The sequence below is a fragment of the Protopterus annectens genome, chromosome 13.part0 (assembly GCF_019279795.1).
Source record: "Protopterus annectens isolate FY-2018-M chromosome 13.part0, PAN1.0, whole genome shotgun sequence".
NCBI lineage: Eukaryota > Metazoa > Chordata > Ceratodontiformes > Protopteridae > Protopterus > Protopterus annectens.
In genome coordinates, this window is record NC_056747.1 from 1128147771 (window position 1) to 1128167569 (window position 19799).

Sequence of the window (19799 nt, forward strand, 5' to 3'; positions counted from 1 at the left end):
AGGCATAAAAGAAGGGTTAGTGCTCAGGAACACCTGTCCTTATGAAAGATCAAAAAAGGAGGACAAGCCATAAGGGCCTGCATCTCAGACACCCGTCTGGCAGAAGCTCCAAGGCAAAAAAGGCACTTATCATGACGTCTTTATGGGGAATCTGTCTCCCACACTGGTAATTACCCTTCCTGGATGAAATTAACCCCAAAGTGCACAGAAAAAAGGCAAGAAAAAAACAAACCCCCCAATGGAGCACTTATCTGCAACCTGCTAGGATTCAGCAAACAGGCATAGGCATTAGCCGTAGCACGAAAATGCATGCAGCTGGTGAAAAACGGATATAGGCAAACAGAACAATGGTAAAAACAAACATTCAGACTGACGGCAAAGATGTTCAGTAGATGGTACTCCTGAACATCACCTTTATGCCCTACTCTATGCAAGGAGCGGTTAGGTGATGTTCTGCATACATTAAAGCAATGGTAGGCTTTGGTAGACTGTCCAGATGTCGGGCTTCCATGGCAGGGAATCCCATCTGTTAAGAATACTGCAGCAGTGAATGTAAGGACATCATTAAAGACAGCTGAGCTAAGAACAAGATTAGTACAAGTATTTTTTATAACTTGGTGGTAGTCATCATTAAATATCAAATTTCAGGAGGACTGTTGTTTGTTTTATGCTGTTTGTCAAATTTAAAAATACTGTTTTTGTAAGATCTGTCTTGTGTTATCAGCATCACACTACTTTACAGCTTGTTTGGATATAGCTGCTGTATTTTATTGTAAGGCCATAAGACTCAGAGTAGAGGGGAAATGTGTTTTTATTTTCCCTGTTCTCTGTTTGTGTGACCCCAAGGTGATATATGTAGAAATCAGGGAGTTTTGGGGAGAAGAGCTGCACAACAGTGCTATTGTAGTGCTTTATGGGGTCTTGGAGTGTGATTTTTGTGGGGGGTTATGAGTTTATTATTTAAATATCTCCGTTACAATGTCATGCACCTTGAGAAATGGAGCAATGATGTTTCATTACAGGCCCCATATTTATGAATTCTGCAATTTTAGTCGAGGAATACATATATTTGTGCACCCTCTTATTTTTATGTATTTATTTGTTAACTAGGTAAGAGAAGTGCTCCTTAGACCCTTTTCAGTCACAATCTGGGCCACATGTCAAGGGTAAATAAAATACATATGGACAGTTTAGAGTATATATTCAATTTTCTTGAAGTAGGAAAAACAGAGAAGACCTACCAGATTTAAAGATGGACATTCATACTCCACACAGACAGTGACTGAAAGTCAGGACTTGACCCAGACAGTAGAGCTGCCACACAAAAGAGATTATTTATTATTTTTTTTATTTTGAGTGGTGACCAGGTGAATAAAATGACGCAAAATGGAACGCTTTCAACTTCAGTCCTAAAAGTTTGCTGGGGAACAGTTGTATTCATACTGAAAGAATTCAAATAATTCATATTAGACTGGTTGTAGACAGACACATTTATGGATAGGCAGCTGGCAGAGATGCATACAATGACCTTTCCCTGGACTCGCATAGAGTGCCCAGTAATTCAGTTTGAACATTGCTAGCATTGTAATCTCTACTGGGACTCACTTACCTGCATATACATACATGAGGTAGTTCCTTAGCTTCGAGGAGAAGGAGGGCTGGAGCAGGGAGTCTTTAAAGTGGTGGGGGCAAGGATGTCTATGGAGGTAAGGATGTATATGCACAAGACCCTCAAGAGCTCTAATGAGCTTCTAACTGGGGATGCAGAATATATGCTGTGAGAAGCTGAATTAGAGTATAGGGTCTGGGTGTGTGTAACACGAGGAAGTGAATATGGAACAGTGAGCAGCACTGCACATTCAGCAGCTTAAATGGGAGAGTGCATTAGAAACAAATAGATTGAAAGGAGATGGAGAGGCAACCTTTGCTGAGAGCTTATGAGGAGGAAAGAGTATGAAGCAGTGGGTGTGGATTGACTTAGGGCATTGATTAGCTAAGGCAAGGGTTAACACAGGCACTTTGATGCTACTCAGGTTAGAGAATTGGTGTATGTGCTCCTGTCACTGCATGAATTTCAAGGAAGAGCAAATTTTGTTTTATCATGTTGGACTTACGACTGCTGTTGCAAACATGAAAGGTGAGGAGGGGTCCATCCAAATGCCCAGAATTTTAAATGTCTGGTCATTTACTGTGGGGATAGATCCCACAACTAATACATACCATTCTAGATGAGTTCAATATAGCCCCTATGGAGTTCTGGCTATATTTCCCCTTTGTTTTTTAAGTGCAGTAATAAGTAGGTTTGTAGCAGACAATGCTAGACCTTGCAGTAATACTCTTTGAAGGTAAATCTGACCTTTTTACAATACAGTGCTAAGCTGTTGTAGATCAGAAGTAAAGGATACAATGCAGAGTGTCAGAAATAAATAAACAACAATAGACCTTTGGGGGTTGCCTGCATAGCTGGAGCAGAGTGGGAGATAACGCAGTCTGCCAGCAAGATGCGCTGGAACTACTCCAGGTGCAACTGACAGTTGGCAAGACACCCATCCAAGTTATAGCCAGCTATAGACCCACCTCCATGACTCAGGACACCCACTCCTCTTACCTGGATCTACTTGACTGCATCAAGGTACCCCCTAACACCCTGAACCTTGGTGACTTTAACTACCCCACCATAGACTGGGTGAACTATTCCTGCACTAATGCACTCACACAACTATTCCTTGACTTTATCAATTCTAATGCACTAGACCAGCTCTTCTCATCCCCCACAAGGGGAGATAACATTCTGGACTTGGTTCTCATCAACATAGGCAACCACTGCACCACTCCCATAGTATATTCTTCCCCAGTGAGATCACTTCATCGGATGGTCTCATTTGAAGTTTCTATCCCCCCCCCCCTCCAGTAATAATAAAGCTAAAAAAACTTCTTAAAAGCTGACTACAACCTCCTAAGGGAGGGTATCTGTAGCTTCACACCACCAACCCCCTCAGAGGATGCAGATAACTATGCTGAACAGTACGCCAATGCAGTATGCAAGTACCTATACAACTGCAAGGACTCAGCCATACCCAACAGAACTAAAACCTGCTCCTCAAGGAAACACAAACCTATTTGGAAGACATCCTCTGTCAACAGGCTTTACAAGCAAAGGAAGAAACTGTTGTCCAAGGGTAAAAAGGAACAAACTCCAAATTGGAAAACTCCCTCCTTAGCCTCAACAAGCAAATTAGATCAGTAGTGAAAACCTTCAAAGCCAACTATGAATCGAAACTACTCTCATAGTATGTTCTTCCCTGGTGAAATCAGTTCATCGGATGGTCTCATTTGAAGTTTCTATTCCCCTCCCAGCAGTAATCAAGCTAAAAAAACTTCTCAAAAGCTGACTACAACCTCCTAAGGGAGGGTATCTGTAGCTTCACACCACCGACCCCCTCAGAGGATGCAGACAACTATGCTGAACAGTACGCCAATGCAGTATGCAAGTACCTGTACAACTGCAAGGACTCAGCCATACCCAGCAGAACTAAAACCTGCTCCTCAAGGAAACACAAACCTGTTTGGCAGACATCCTGTATCAACAGACTTTACAACCAAAGGAAGAAACTGTTGTCCAAGAGTAAAAAGGAACAAACTCCAAATTGGAAAAACTCCCTCCTTAGCCTCAACAAGCTAATTAGATCACTAGTGAAAACCTCCAAAGCCAACTATGAATTGAAACTAGTCTCCAAAACAAAGGGAAACTACAAAGCCTTTTTCAGTTACATCAGGAACCTCCATGACAAAGCCCAGGTTTGTTCCGAATTTTTACTTAACGGTATAATTTACACTGATCCTGTTGACTTAGCCAACCTGCTAGCAGATAGGTCCAGCACAAACTTCACCCCTTGTCCTCCCCAAAGGCTTTTTCAACATTCCTGATACTTGTCCTGCACCTCACATCTCTGTAGATCAAGTGTTAAAGGCCTTACCCAAGGCAAAGAACACAGTTTCCACAGGACCTGATAGTATTCCAGGCTGTATTCTGCACTATGTCCAGCAAGAACTGGCTTCATCATTGAGCACCCTATTCAACCAAAGCCTAAGTACAGGCTTCATTCCAGCAGAGTGCAGAGCTGCCATTGCCATCCCCTTGCACAAAGATGGTGCTACTACTGACCCTGGAAACTATCGCCCATTAGCTTGACAAGTCTGATCTGTAAAGCCATGGAGCGTATTATTATGGACATCACAAACAAGGACATAGGCAATCTCCAAACACTTGACCCTACCCAGTTCTGATTCATCAAGGGCAGATCTTGCCTATTGAACCTGGCTGACTTCTTTGAGACTGTCACCAAGAACCTGGATGAGGGAAAGTCAGTACATACAGCTTAGCTTGACTTGGCCAAGGCCTTTGACACAATATCCCACTAGGGCATCATCAGAAAGCTAAAACAACTTGGCGTAAATCCCTATCTCATCAGGTGGGTCACCAACTGGCTCAGTGACAAGAACCTCAAGGTCAAAATAGGCACCTCCACCTCTGATAGCAGACCAGTCACTAGTGGAGTTCCCCAGGATCTGTCCTGGGACTCCTACTGTTTGGCATATACTTCTCAGAGGTCCAGGCAAAGACAAAAGGCCTGTGGCTGACCAAATTTGTGGATGACTGTAAGTTGGGTGCTGTCACTGACTCCCCAAATGATGTTAACATATTGCAAGAGGGTCTCACAGCAACTAATGACTGGTGCCAAAGTCATGGCCTCAAGCTACATGCAGCAAAATGTATCATCATACCATTTGACAGACACACATCCCCTACTGATTACCACATCAACGGCAACTCCCTAAACACACAACCTGTGGTGAGATACCTGGGTACTCAGGTTGACAACAATCTCACATTCAACCATTGTGTAGCGGCAGTGGTTAGAAAAGCTTTTTACTTGCTTCATCTCATAAGTAAAGGGATTGCATTAAAAAAAGGAGGTTATTACCACTCTGTACTCCTCTGTCATTTGACCAATAATTGAGTATAATGCCCTGTTTGGTATGTACCTCTCCAAACATCTGCACCAACTGGAAAGGCCACAGAAATACCTCACAAAGAGAATCCATGCCCTCCAACACCTGCCCTATGCAAACAGGCTCAAATCACTATCACTGCACTCTGTGTTGTCACATTGCTCAGAAGTGATCTGTGTCTCACCTACAGGGTGATCTCGGACCCTGCCCTACTAGATATGCTCTATATCCATAAGTCTAACTCTTCACACATTACCCACTCAAAAGGCCTGAATCTAATATGTGACAGAAACAGGTTTGTCTGCCAGAGATTGCCCCATCATTGGAACAGACTTACCATACATGTCAAACCGAGTACCTCACTGACCCTCTTCAAGCGCAACCTTGATGAGTGGATGGGAAAACACAAGTTTGTCCCAAGGGTTCCACCTGTGTCCCTCACTGACAGGGTCAACAAGTGCTGACTGAGGTTTCTTTTTAGGGATAAACTCTTGGGTAAGCTTGTAAGGGCCCCAGGGCTATTAGCCTAGTAACCTCGTATGATCCTAGGAACAGCTATTTACAAAGTATGGTTATGTTACATATTGAGAAACCACCCAAAGGTACTGCTTTCAAGACCAAAGGAGGGAAGAAAAGAGAGTGAAAGAGATTTAGTGACGAAATGAAAAGTCGTATTGAGGAGAGAAAAGAATACAAGAGGGTCATGATTCATGTTCTTGTGGATTTGATTTGTTAGGATGAGGAGAACAGTAGTGATGCTAATAATTACATCTAAAACCACGTTGTCCTTCTTGGCTACCTATCAGAAATTTTAGATTCGACACTAATGAAGATTTACAGGTGATTTTTAAACAAAACAGAGAATTCTGAAATTCAGTGTTACAACTTTTGTAACCCCCCCCCCCTCGCATGAGTAAGGGGATGCATGCCTCATCACACCTGCTGCTTGTATGCAGTGACTCCAGGGAAGCTCAGAGAACAGTAAATGTTTTTGGACTTTCAGCAAGCAGCCTTTCCATCACATAACATAACAAACGTACTCAGGTGCTCAAAAGGTCATGAGATAGCAATAAGTGGAGTCCATGGTGATGGTGTTAAGGAGATAAATTTGAAATTGGAAACAGAAGATTTGGAGTCAGGTTTGAGAAAGAATAATAGTAGCCATTTTGATATATCAAGAAAGTTTCCACTGGTGAGCAAAAATGTTAAAAATCTGTTACAGAGGTTAGAAAATTTGTGACAGGAGTTAAGGTGTGAAAAGGGCTTGTTGCAGCCAGCTGTTCCCCTGACTGTTTCTGCAGTAATAAAACTACTATGAAATTTCAGATGTACATACTGAAATATACTCCTGGCTTTGTGATGCAGAGGGATGGGGCTCTTACTGCATCTCAGGCAACCAGTCTGATTGGCAGCCCAACACTGGGGGGAACCAGGCAAGTGGGGGGAGGGTGAAGTGGCATGGCCTGCTCACCCCACCTGACGGAGGGCAGGGTTCACATGTACTTTGAAGCACACAGAGGGTAGAGCAATATCACAGATGGAGAATGGAGAGACCACCAGTCATGCTGTAGGTGGAGGGGCAGGCATAGCGGCAAAACCCCTTGCAGAAGTGAGGGATGTCTTCCACAGTTAGCCCACTGCATTTCTCCTCCCTGGCACCTCACTGAATGCATGCAAGGTAGTGTTGGGCAGAAAGTGGAAAGAAAGAAATCTCAAGCAACCCCTATGCATGGATTATGACCACTGTTGGTTGGCTGTCACCGAATAGGAAACAAATGAGCTGATCGACTGAGAGTGGGTCTGATGGTTACCAAGCAGCAGGGGCAAAAATCTCCCCAAAATGGGCATTTTGAAGTATGCGAGGGTCATATAAAACAGAACTGACAGAAATGCTTCTGCTTTAATGTCATAAATTGCAGAACTGCATTGCAGACCAGTTTCAGTTTTATGTTTTGTAAGCAGTTTAGCTTGACCTGTTGGAGAACATAATGACATTTATTATACAAGAAGTGTATATGGTGCAAGAAAATTTAAGAATGTCTGTATGTAGGATGTATTGTTTAAGTAAGCATTTACTTTATGAAATATAACTTTCATTTAATTGTGAATGTGTATGTACCACAAGCACACACTCACACACACAAACACACGCGCACACACACGCGCGCGCACACACACACACACACACACACACACACACACACACACACACACACACACACAAACAAACACAAACACACTTGATTCAGTGCAAGTCTGCTGTCATATTCATGCCTTACCATCACAGGTCTTATCTTGTTCAGTCCATCCATTTCTTGGATAGACATCCACGTTTCCTTTTGCCTTCTTTGTGTCTTCTCACATTTTCTTTCCCAAATCATCTTATACTTTCCTGCACACAACTGAACTGTCATAATCTCTTATACTTGACCTTTTCTGTAATTGAAGCTACTTTGATTTCTGCTCTGATGTCATAATTTCTTCATCTGTTTCACAGAAAGAGGTAGTCTCTGGGATATATACCTGTCTCTCCAGCAGGTACATTGTATATCACAGGCAAGGTTTAAGTCTTTAGAATGGGTAATTCTGGTGCTGTGTGTTTTGCGGATATGCAGGAGGCCCATCAGATTGCAGTCTGACAATGCCCTGTATGCCAGGCATAGATCTCCCCTCAACAGCCTGTAGGAGACAGAATACAGGGATAGGGCCTTGAGGCAGTTTTCATAGGACATGTTACTTATGCCCTGTATTCTTTTAGTGAGGAACCTCTGTAGACATTCTAATTTTTGGATATATCTGGTTAGGTACATACCAAAGGGTGTCATACTCAATGATAGGTTTGATAAATGCCGAATACAGTGCAACAATTACTTCCTTAGACCTAGATGCCATACCTTTGTTTATAGGTTGAGCAACATAGACTGATTTCTTCACTACTGTAGACACATGATGGTCAGAGACTAGATTACTGTCTGTGAGCGTCCCAAAGCCCCTGACTACTGTGTCAACTCTTACTGGGTGTGTTGTCAATATGATAGTTACTAGGGTTGGATGACTTCCTGAAGGATACTGTTGCACATTTCTTGGCATTTATTTTAGTCCATGGCATAGCAGCTCTTTCCTGTCTCACCAAAGCACAAGTAAGTATTTCATTTCTGTTACTCGGCCACAGTGGTAAATCCAACCACTTAAGTAAACACCCTCAATTGGACTGAAATGCCTAGAGACAAATTGGCACATCCTGTACAGTATTGATCTTGCTGTATAAGCGCTTACACCTGGGACAGCTGTCCCTACTCTAGTTATGAATCTGCCTGAAAGGTCACCTGGGGAAAAGACTGAGTGCCTTATAGACAGCTCTCCCTTTTTGGGGAAGGGTGTGGGAAGACTCTTATGTCACACTGTCACATAGTGAAAACTAGCTGTAGTGTATTACATTTCAACTTCAAGCCATGAGAGGATGCTGTAGATAGCTGAATGTCATTGAATGTGGCATCTTTCAGTGTTTTAAATGGAGCATAAAAAGAAAACCTGTTAAACCACTGATGACAGAAGACATTTTGATCTTTGAACTGTTAAAACCACTGATGACACAAGACATTCCGATCTTTGAACTGTTAAACCACTGATGAAAGAAGACATTCTGATCTGTGATCTGTCTAATAGCTCTCCTAATTAGAATTATCAACTGAACCATATGAAACTTGGTTCTGCGTCCATGTATTACATAGTACTATATCTGTACTTCCTTCCTCTTTTACCTCTCTGCTACTACTTTACACTCTGTAAACACAGCATCCTTAAATGAAACCTATCTTTGCCTGGTGCTATCTTTGTAGTTAAGTTATGTATATATATGATCATTTTTTATTTTTTTTTCTCAATGTAACTTTTTATTATTGAACAAATGTTGATTATGTTTTGTTGATAACAATGTTTTGTATTTTATGTAAAGTTGTCTTGCATGTTTTTATATTATGTGGAGCTTTTCTCCCCGGGCCTCTGCTGAAAATGGACCTTGTCCAGTTGGACCATCCCAGTTAACAAATGTAAAATAAATAAATAAATAAAATAGGTAGGTACTAGGCTGTTGGCCCTAGGGCCTGTACAAGTCTAGCCAAAAAGGTACCTAGGCTTTCGCCACCCAAGAAAATTATTTTCCTGTGCCACAACTGTTTTTGCTGAAATGCATTATTCCATGAAAGATATCTTAGGTTGATGTTGTGTGGTGTCTGAGTGGATGATTGTGTATGCATTTGGAGCTTTTAGTCTATTAATGTATGTAAAATAAAAAACCTTGTATTTTTTTCTCTTCTCACTTTTTCATTTACAGACTTCCCAGGAGCACATGGTTTCTCGATCTCCAAGACTCAGTTTCCAAGAAACATGTTCTGGCTCTGGTAAGGACAACCTCTTTATATATTTTTTCACACTGTACACTTTACACAGTGACTGATTTCTTCTTATAGCACCCAGCATTCATTATTTGCATTGCAGAACTAAATATATTTGTTATTTTCTGCTCTGTCAGGATAAGCTATGGATCCCCTGCAACACTGAAAATTGTTGGCAAATAAAGTTAGATGCCTGCAGCCCTCCAGGGCTAAATGACAAAGAGAATTTCATGATTTATTTAAAGAGAAAAATGATTTGTCACTAATTAATTAAAAAATTGATTAATCAATTAGGAACTTAACTGATGCGAGATGTTTTTATGTCATGTAATGTTTAATTATTTAAAGGTTTGTTTTTATCAATGTCATTCAGTCTGAAGAAGTTGTGTAGATGATGAAAGCACTTACTGAATGTGATTTTATTAAATATTATTATTTTTTTTGTGGTCTTTTTTTGTCAAATAAATAAATAATAAGGGCCAAAAATCCCCAGTCAAGAACAGATTTTAATTATGGCTGTTAACAGATTTTGACTCCTGCATATCTTTTTGAAGGACGCGAAGTCTGAAACTCAAATGTCTTTCAGTATTTAATGACTGCAGTCCTTGACTTGTCAGAAAAAAATGTTTTTTGAGAACAGATCAGAAGTATAAGGCAAAAGAGGAATCACAGAGAATGACAGAACTCTACAAGGAGGCAAAAGAAGACCCTGAGCCAGCAAAAAGGAAGTCCCTAAAATTCTTTAAGTGAGTTGTAAGTAAGTAAAAAAAGTATCTTCTTTACTTCCTGCAAAAGCTGCACACAGAGCCTCAGGACCCCCCATTTGTTCTTTAAAGTTCCCAGGCTCTTCATTGTTCATTGTTTGTGTTCATTGGTGAGCTTCTTTACTTCCTGCAAAAGCTGCACACAGAGCCTCAGGACCCCCCCATTTGTTCTTTAAAGTTCCCAGGCTCTTCATTGTTCATTGTTTGTGTTCATTGGTGAGCCGCCAACCAAGTCTGGTTATCCAATCATTTTGTAAGAGAGGGTGGGTGAAGGCAGGGCACTCTTTATTTTTTCCAGGACTATCTGATGAACACACATTCACTGCAGACCTGAGTGAGGGACGTGGAGTACTACAAATGTACTTTGTGTGCTTCCAAATTGATTATGAAAACCAGAGTACCGAATGAAGTATTTTATTTTCAGATAATCCGGAACAGATACTGAGTGGTTGACCATGGGTCACCTTGTAGCTCTGGGTGCCAGACAGCCACCCAAATCACCCCTATTATAATCCACATGTATTTTCCCAAGAATCCAGTACATGTCTCCCGACGGTAGGCTGGTAAAATCCTGCTGTATCCCTTAGGAAAGATGGGCTCCTGTTTTCTTTGTGAGATTGCCAATCATATTCAAAGGTGATAGTGCTCAGGAGGCATGATATGTACAGCCATGAGTGGGACTTTGGGCATGCAGAGGCAGGTACGCTCTAAGTCAGACCATGCATGTGACATCATGTACATCACAGCAGGTGACAACACTCCTAGAACTAGCCCGTCACCCACCCACTGCTGAAGAAATGATAGCCTGCTACGTGACTGCAGTATACCCACTGGCTTATTCCTGATTGTGAGAAGAAATATGTAACACTCCCACCTGGAACAATGAGCTGGTGTTAACCACTCATTCCCCACCCCCCAGCCTAGCTCCAGTAGCACCTCAGCCACTAACAGAATGTGAATTATCTGGGTCTCAGTCAGGGTTCCAACTGACTGTCACTATAAGAAGCTGGTCACCCATTTAAAGCATATTTTCAGGAACCTCATAACCTTTTGCAGATTTTAGGGAGGTAGAGTTTAATCCTGCCAGGATTTCAGCATTAGTTGAAGTTAATGAACGTTTCACTGATAGTCCCGACAATATATTACCACATAATGGTAGATATATATTTTTAGTTTGCATTAAAACATTGATTTCTTTGAAATTATTATTGAATTAATGAAATTTGGTTCACATGGAATGTATTTTTATTTCTGCTAAACAAATCTTCCATGAGATTCCTAAGATTGCTGCAGGGAGAGTCTACTATGAGATTTCTAGACTTTCTTAAGAGTGCAGAAACTTGATCCCACCAGCACAAACTTTGCCTATTACATTCACTGTAATGGATACGCTCAAAATAAATCTCTTTCTGCATAGGTCACCCTGCTTCGCTCTGCTGGGGACAAAACCTTCTGAACATATACATACCAACATCACAGTTACATACAACATTGTGGAAAGCACAGCTTTCCAAAACTGCACACAATACTCCTTTGACAAGCAACTGTTTTGCATTAGCATGTGTGAGCAAGTGATTTCCAAGCTGTTGTGCTCCAGATAAACCCAGTGATACCATGTGCATGTGGCATTTGCATCCATCCATGCAAACAATTATTTTTATTGTTGGAAAAATTTATTTATTATGAAAAAAACAAATTTTGCTTTATTTGCATTTATAGAAGACTTGTGCTGTGAGATAGTGTTTTAATACTGTTAGTGATTATCTGCATGCCAACATTCGATATCTGAGATTTAAACTAATCCACAGTTCTGAAAAAAAAATTCAAATTAATGTATTAGTATTAGAGAAATTAGTGTCATACTTCAACTTTGCTTAGAGAAACTTTTAGTGGCAACTCTGTACATCATAAAAGTTGTCATCGGAGACATATATTAGAGCCATTCCCAAAAGTAAGTTCTTAATATTATTATAACATAATACTCAGCACACACATTCTTCCATAAAGATACAATGAAATTAAAGAGCATGTTGGCATAACTAACACCAAAGTGGAAAATATTTTGAAACTTGTATTGTTAAATCCCTTAGCCAGTATATGACTTTAACTTAAGGTCCCACACGTATAGAAACTATGGGTGGTATCAGAAGCCATTGACGTAGTTTAGAAGGTGAGGGGAGGTTCAGAAAGTTTAATGCCCCTTGTCAACAATTTTCTTACAGGTGTAATAAATGACTTAAAGAAACACTACAGCAAGGAACTGAAAGTATATGTATTTTTTAAATCTTACCTCAATGTGCTATGATATTACTAATGTCTCTGCAGAACTAAGTAGCCATTGCTAATTTATATTTTGTTTGTTCTAACCCAAAATCTGGGGGGTAGGGTTTGTGTAATGATTAAGGTCTTCATCTCACAGACACAAGGCCCAGTGTTTGATTCTCACCTCTTGTCACTGCCTGGTTATCGGCTGTACTTGTAATAGTCTGCAGACCAATTGCCTAGTACTTATCTATAAAAATACGCTAATGGGCATGGATAGAATAGCATCATTTTGGTTGAGTTTTCTCTTCTACATAAAAGTACTCTTAAGTCTTCAAAATATGAGATAATTAATCCCTGTTCTCTTAAATCAGACCTTCTTTGCATTTATTTGTCAGCACACTGAATTATTGTTAATTTAAAAAAGAACTTCTTCATTGAACATCCATTGACAACATGAATTTTACAAACATTTTAAATATGGAATCCAGTGTTCAAATGTACAAATGAAAATATTCTATTAGTTACATTAAACTTATACTGGATACACTTTTCTCAAAATTAATCTAGAAACACGATCATGATATTTAGAAAAATCTGGAATACAACAGTGCTAAAGTCAAACATTTCCCCATCTTGACAGCAAAGGCCCAAGTTGTTTATTAATATCTACGTATATATGCCCTTTCCCATAAACTGAGGTGACAAATATAATATGTTTAACTTCTGAATGAGTTCGATATACCATTTTACATCCTGAATTACATAATTACATACTTTTCCCTCATATATTTTATAGAGGAATTGCCTTTCCTTCCCTAACTTTGTTAAAGTTCCAGCTTCTATTAATCCACTATCAGTGTTATATGTTATATGAGCTATATTAAAACAATAACGTCTGACACATTATTAACATAATTATCTAAACCATGAGTTATAATTCAAAACACACAAGTGTTTTAATGATATCATGGGTTAAGTCACTCTTGAAACTGCCAATGCCTAACCTTTGTATCTCTATCAATGTAGCAAGTGCCTTCTATCAAACTTCCTTTTAACCCTGTACCACCTCACAAATACATTGCCTAATCTGTTGCCCTATAACATCTCAGTGCTGGAAATCCATACCTTTGTTAACTGTGGTTTACATCTGGATAAATTCTCCATTCACATCCCTGAAATGGTAGACTGTCAAGAGTGTCATCCTATTAAACTGGATAAATTTACAGTCCTTGAACTATTTACACAAAATTAGTATTTTTTGCACAAAAAAAAGGGGGGAGCATCTTTTAAGACATAAGTACCCCCAGATATAAAACCTATATCTTATACAGCCCTTCAGAAAATTTGTAAAACTAGAGTTCACTCATTCACATATATCAGTTCAAATACACATATATATAGTTTTGTCCCTTAATAATTTATTGCTCCCATTAAAACTTACTTGGCAATACAGCCATCACCTTGACATACAGGGATAATTCCACATCTACAGTCCAAGTGACCTAGGCTTGACTAGTATGGAGGATGGGATGCCTGTCCTCAGGGCTAAGGTCAGGGCATGTGCACAAGTCACACAATGTGGCGAGATTTCACTGGCACAGGCTGGGGAAGCCAAAACAAAGTGTTTCTTGTGGGTGGGAAAGGTGGCTTGTCAATGTCAGCTCCTTGCAGAAGGGAGGAGAGAACTGGTGATGTTTTGCCATTGTAACACCTACATACAGAGTGTTACTGAGCACACACTGGGGGTTGGGACACTAGTAGGAAGAACACTCCCATCAGCAGTATGATGTGGACCTGAAATGCCTTGATGTCCTTGCTTTCTCCAACCCTTATGAAAGGTAGTCTGGGGGTGGTGAGAGGTAGGTAGACCTGATGATCAAGAAGAGATACTGTGGTCCGCTGATGTTCAGCTGCAGGAGACAAAAATAAGTGGTGTTTATCAAAATTTTGTTAAGTACTTTTCAGTACCATTAAGCATAACAATAGCCACCACACAGCAGCATTCACAGCATTTTCTCATCTTTAAAAGCTGTTATTCACATTGCTGTCTCATGCCCACAGACGCGCGCACACACACACACGCACAGACGCACTCGCGCGCGCGCACACACACACACACACACACACACACACACACACACACACACACACACACACACACACACACACACACAGTATTGTAAAGCATCAAACATCTTTTAAATCTATTCATTTATCAGAGACATTTTGACCTGCTGTCTGTTTGGCTGTGCTAAGTGTTTTATGGCTTTCAAAAATGTAAAATACTTTGCGCTACTAGCCTCTTTTTTTTTTATAACTGGCAGTACATGAAGCAGATAAAGGTCTGTGCACTGCATATAAAGGTCTGTGCACTGCAAAGAATTATCATCAGTTCTCATCTTCTCGCCAACCGTAAATACTTATGTGTTCTTAACATGGATGTCAAAGGCCACCTCCTGAGCTTTGGTTCACTCTATTCTCAAAGTAAATTTCTTGACTTCCATGTCTCATATACCAGTTGGTTTTGATCAGACACCCAAGCATAATCTTCTGATTACAATCACTCATGTGTATTGTCCCTGGAAAAAGGATAAAACATCTGCAGCTATTCATAAATCCTGAGGATATACCTAACATTTAAGGTGTTGAAAGTGTGAATAAATTAACTCTAGTTGGTCCAAATTACAACTTCTTCAAATGCCTACCTCATCTTTCTAAGGTTAGTATATGTCAGAAGGCTGCCTTTGGAATTAAATTTACAATAACCTAAAATAACTACGTTAGTTATTCCGTCTAATTGGAGACAATTGAAAAACTCCATGTGAACCTATGAACCTATAATTTGTGCTAAACTGTTTAACTTTGCTTGTATTTTAGCCAGAGATATGGAGTGAATCTGAACTAAATGCAAGGTATTCACTCTATTCAACAAACAAGTATATGTTATGCTTGCACTGCACTTTTTTGAACTGTAGCTTGCGTAATCGATGCTTCATTTTTGCTGTTTTTACTGCTGTGACTGTTTTTTTCTGCACTTTGAATTCCTAGTACTTCTGTGTTTCATAGCATAGTCTAGATTCAGATTTGCTGAATCTATACTGTTTGGTATTACTTGAGCACTAAAACTAGCCACCCTACATTAAGAATGCCCTCCTGCACCCTTGTGGCAGAAATATGTAGCTTGTGACCCATCTGAGTTAGGAATTGCTAGAAAAAGGCTCAGTTTTGAGCTTTCCTGTTGGTTAATTTGTTTTCACACTCCTCAAAACCGAGGTGGAATCCTTCAAAGCCCCCGGGCCTGTGGAAAATACGGCCCAGACCGCAGAATCCTTTATAAATGCATTCTATGAACACCTTCAGGAATGCATGGATCATGCAATCCCAAATAAAACCAAGACCCAATCCTCCAAAGGCAGACGTCCTGTCTGGTGGACCCCAGCCATAAACAAACTATACAATAGAAGGAGGAAGCTACTACATGATAGAGCAAAATCCCAAAAAGGGAAGGCATCTTTGATCAGTATTAGCAAAAAACTACGGGCACTCTTAAAATCGTCTAAGGCCAGCTTCGAGAGAAAAATTGCACAGGACACTAAGAATAATCACAAGGCTTTCTTTAGTTATGTTAGGAACCTGGGTGGGAATTCCCAGATATGCTCAGAATTATGGATAAGCTCACCAGCTTAAATATAAACCCCTATGTCACTAGATGGGTTGCAAACTGGCTCAAGGACGGAACACACATGGTTAGAATTGCTGGAGCCATGTCAGACTCCAAACCAGTTACAAGTGGCATCCCACAAGGCTCAGTCCTGGGACCTCTCTTGTCCGGTATGTATTTCTCAGAGGTACAGGCCAACATGGAAGGACTGTGCTGACCAAGTTCGCAGATGACTGCAAACTGGGCGCAATAATCGACTCTCCAGCCGACACAAGCATCCTCCAAAAGGGCCTCATAGAAACAGACAACTGGTACCAGAGCCTTGGCCTCAAGCTAAACGCCAAAAGGTGTATAGTCATCCCCTTTGGCAAAAACAAAGTGCCCACAAATTACCATATAGGTGGTAATCCATTAAGTACAGAAGAAGTAATTAGGGACCTGGGGACCCAAGTTGATAGCAATCTCTCATTTGACAACCACGTGGCCAAAGTGGTTAGAAAAACATTATATATAGCCCACCTAATCATGAAGGGATTCACATCTAGATCAGGGGAGGTCATCGTGCCTCTTTACTCATCCCTCATCAGGCCCATAATTGAGTACAATGCCCCTTTTGGGATGTACCTTACCAGACACCTGCAGCAACTGGAAAGACCCCAAAAGTACCTCACCAAGAGGATCAAAGGGTTCAAACAGATGCCATATGCTGCCCGGTTAAAGAAACTCCAGCTCTACTCAGTGGCATACCGCCTGCTCAGAGGCGATCTGTGCCTGACGATAAAGCCATGTCCAACCCAGAATTAATGGACATGCTGCACCTCAGAAAATCCAAATCCCATCGAGCTACGCACTCGAGAGACTTGAACCTCAGCACTGAAATAAATAGGACATGCTGGAGGGACAGATTCATAACCCAGAGGCTCCCTTCACTCTGGAATAAAATCCCAGTCCAGGTTAGGCAGAGTCCCTCATTGACTCTCTTCAAGAGGAATCTTGATGAGTGGATGGGAGATCATAGGTTTACCCTGGGTATCACTTCTGTGTCACTGTTAGACAGAGGCACAGTATACTAACCTCGAAAAAGGGCATAGCAAAATTAATTTAAAATGGGTGGTGAAAGCCAAACATACTCTGGCTAGGCTTATAAATGCCCTAGGGCAGATAGCCTAGTATGAACCTATGAACCTATGAACCTAAAACTATTTAACTTCACTTGTGTTCAAGCCTTGCATTTGTGCATAGCTGCGCACCACGCTGCAGGGTTAAGCACTGCCATGTATAGACACAAACGCTTAGAAACACAATTTTCCCTTAATATCTGCTAGAGGACCCTCCTTAGCTCCACTGCTTCTCTGTGCACAACGCAGTTGCGCACTGCTGCCTAGCGAGCAACTTAGTTGCACATTTTGAGGCATGATGCAGTTTTGCACCTTTAGCCCTCCATAGAATACCTGCCTTTGTTAGTCTCACAAGCAAACCCTGGACCATCTCCACAGAATAGCCACCTTTGTTTGTCTCACAAGCAAACTCTAGACCAAATAGCCCATCCCTACTAGTTACTGCAATATATACTTGTCATAGTGGATGGACAGTTTCCCAACATTTCTCCTGCCAGCCTGATTGACATGGGCATCCTAAGGCAATATAGTAATTGCCTCATGTATACTGACAACCATTTGCTCCTAAAGCAAACAAACATAGCATGTAGGAAATGTAACTATACCATGAAATTAGAATAAGTCCTCTCACATAATATACAAGACATGCAACAAGTTGTCAGCTCACACAACTCCCCTCTCACACAAGATATGGTCAAGACAAATAAACCCACATACATGGAGGTACTCACTAAGAGCCTGCCAAAAGACCAGAGACCTCCCAAGTGCAAACAACATACACATACTGTTACACAAACAGACTCCACCACTACACATAACAACACATATATCAGTGTCTCAGTAATTAAGCCCCTAAGGCAAAACACCTCAAAACCTAATGTTCTGGTCATAGGTGGCTCAATATTGAGGCACACAGAAGTCCTATTCACCAGGTTGAACAAGGAGAAGGTCACAGTCACCTGTCTGTCAGGTGCTAGGATCCATCAGATTATGCACATACTCAAGTCTCTCAGCAGCAAGTACCATACATGTTGGTGTGAATGACTTGAGACGTACCTCTCTGAACTATATGAAGACAGACATGACTGAACTCAAAGATTATGTGTCCCAGCAGGTATATCCCTAGCCCTAAGCAGCTTTCTACCTTCACCCAGGATGATGCCACAATACAGACAACAAATGATTGATTTCAATAATTTGCTTAGCTTCTGGTGTCACTCCAGGAGGATCCAGTATCGGTCTGCCAAGGAAGACACGGTTGACAGTCCAAGTTGCTTTGCCAGAGATGACCATCACTTGTCTCCTCAAGGCCTTTGGATACTGGTGAAGATGCTTGCCTCCCCCATAGTGCCTTTTTTAGGCAATGTCCAAACAACAAAACTTCTGACATAAAGAAATCCACTAAAAACAAGCTCAAGGTCATGTTGTTCAATGCTAGGAGCTTAAACAGTAAATTGCACTTCCTAGAAGTAGTCCTTACCTTGGAAGATGGTGACATGTGTGCAGTCACTGAGACTTGGTTCAAGGCCACTGAGAGCACCCCAGCAATACACAACTGCAATGCCTTTCACATGTTCAGACTCCAAAACGATTGTGAAAGAACCAGCGCTGGAGGTGTCTCCATCTTCATTAAATTCAAATACACCTTAAGACTGGTGAAACAGTATGACTCTCTTGAGCTACTCTAGGTGCAGTTTACTGTAGGTACAAATACTCCTCCACATCATTGCTAGCTACAGGTCCCTTTCCCTGAACCAGGAGAAGCACACTGCCTACCTGGACTTGCTAGAGTCACTCAGTATACATTCAAACACCGTGGTCATCGGAGATTTTAACTATCCTTCCATCAACTGGGTGACTTACATGAGCACAAACAAGATCACTATGTGGTTTCTGGACATTGTTAATTCAAATGCCCTGGAACAGTTGGTCCGCACCCCCACAAGAGGCTAAAATGTCCTGGACTTAGTGCTCACCAACATGGAGGGGTCATGGTACTACTCTGTGTATGTTGCCCACCATGGTAAGGTCAGACCATAAATCTGTCTTGTTTGAAGTAAAGATCAAACCTGACACCCCCACAGGAGTAAAAAAAAATGAAAAATTTCTCCAAATCAAACTACTGCCTACTAAGCAATGGTATAAAAAGTTTCAAAGTCCCTGCCAACATAGCTAACAATGACTCCTGTACAGAGGAATACACAACTGCCCTATACAGCCACTTAAAACGAATGCATTGACTTGGCTGTACCTAACAGGAACAAAGTCAGGTCTTCCCCAAAAAAACAAGCCGGCCTGGTGGACTGTAAGTATAAATAAGCTATACAACAAAAGAAAGAAACTGATATCTAAGAACAGGAGGGAACTTACTCAACAGAGGAAGAATACCCTCCACAGCTTGAGCAAGCCAATCAGATATCTGAAGTCTTCTAATAATAGATATGAGTCTAAATTAGCATCACTAGCTAAAGACAATCATAAGGCATTCTTTAGCTGTGCTCAAAACTTAAAAGGGGTAGCCCAGCTGTGTGCCAAACATATAGTGGATGGTACCACTCACACTGAACCTGAGGAAATTGCCAAC

General features: G+C 41.0%; 1 protein-coding gene across 5 annotated transcripts in view; it reads left to right on the forward strand.

The window, feature by feature from the left end:
* Positions 1-19799, forward strand: part of ADAM11 (ADAM metallopeptidase domain 11) — a 1438613-nt gene that overhangs the window by 577220 nt on the left and 841594 nt on the right. For all 5 annotated transcript variants that reach the window (XM_044055102.1, XM_044055103.1, XM_044055105.1 and 2 more), the window contains exon 7: positions 9347-9413. In XM_044055102.1, coding sequence (XP_043911037.1) covers positions 9347-9413 — 67 coding nt within the window. The remainder of the gene's footprint in view (positions 1-9346; positions 9414-19799) is intronic.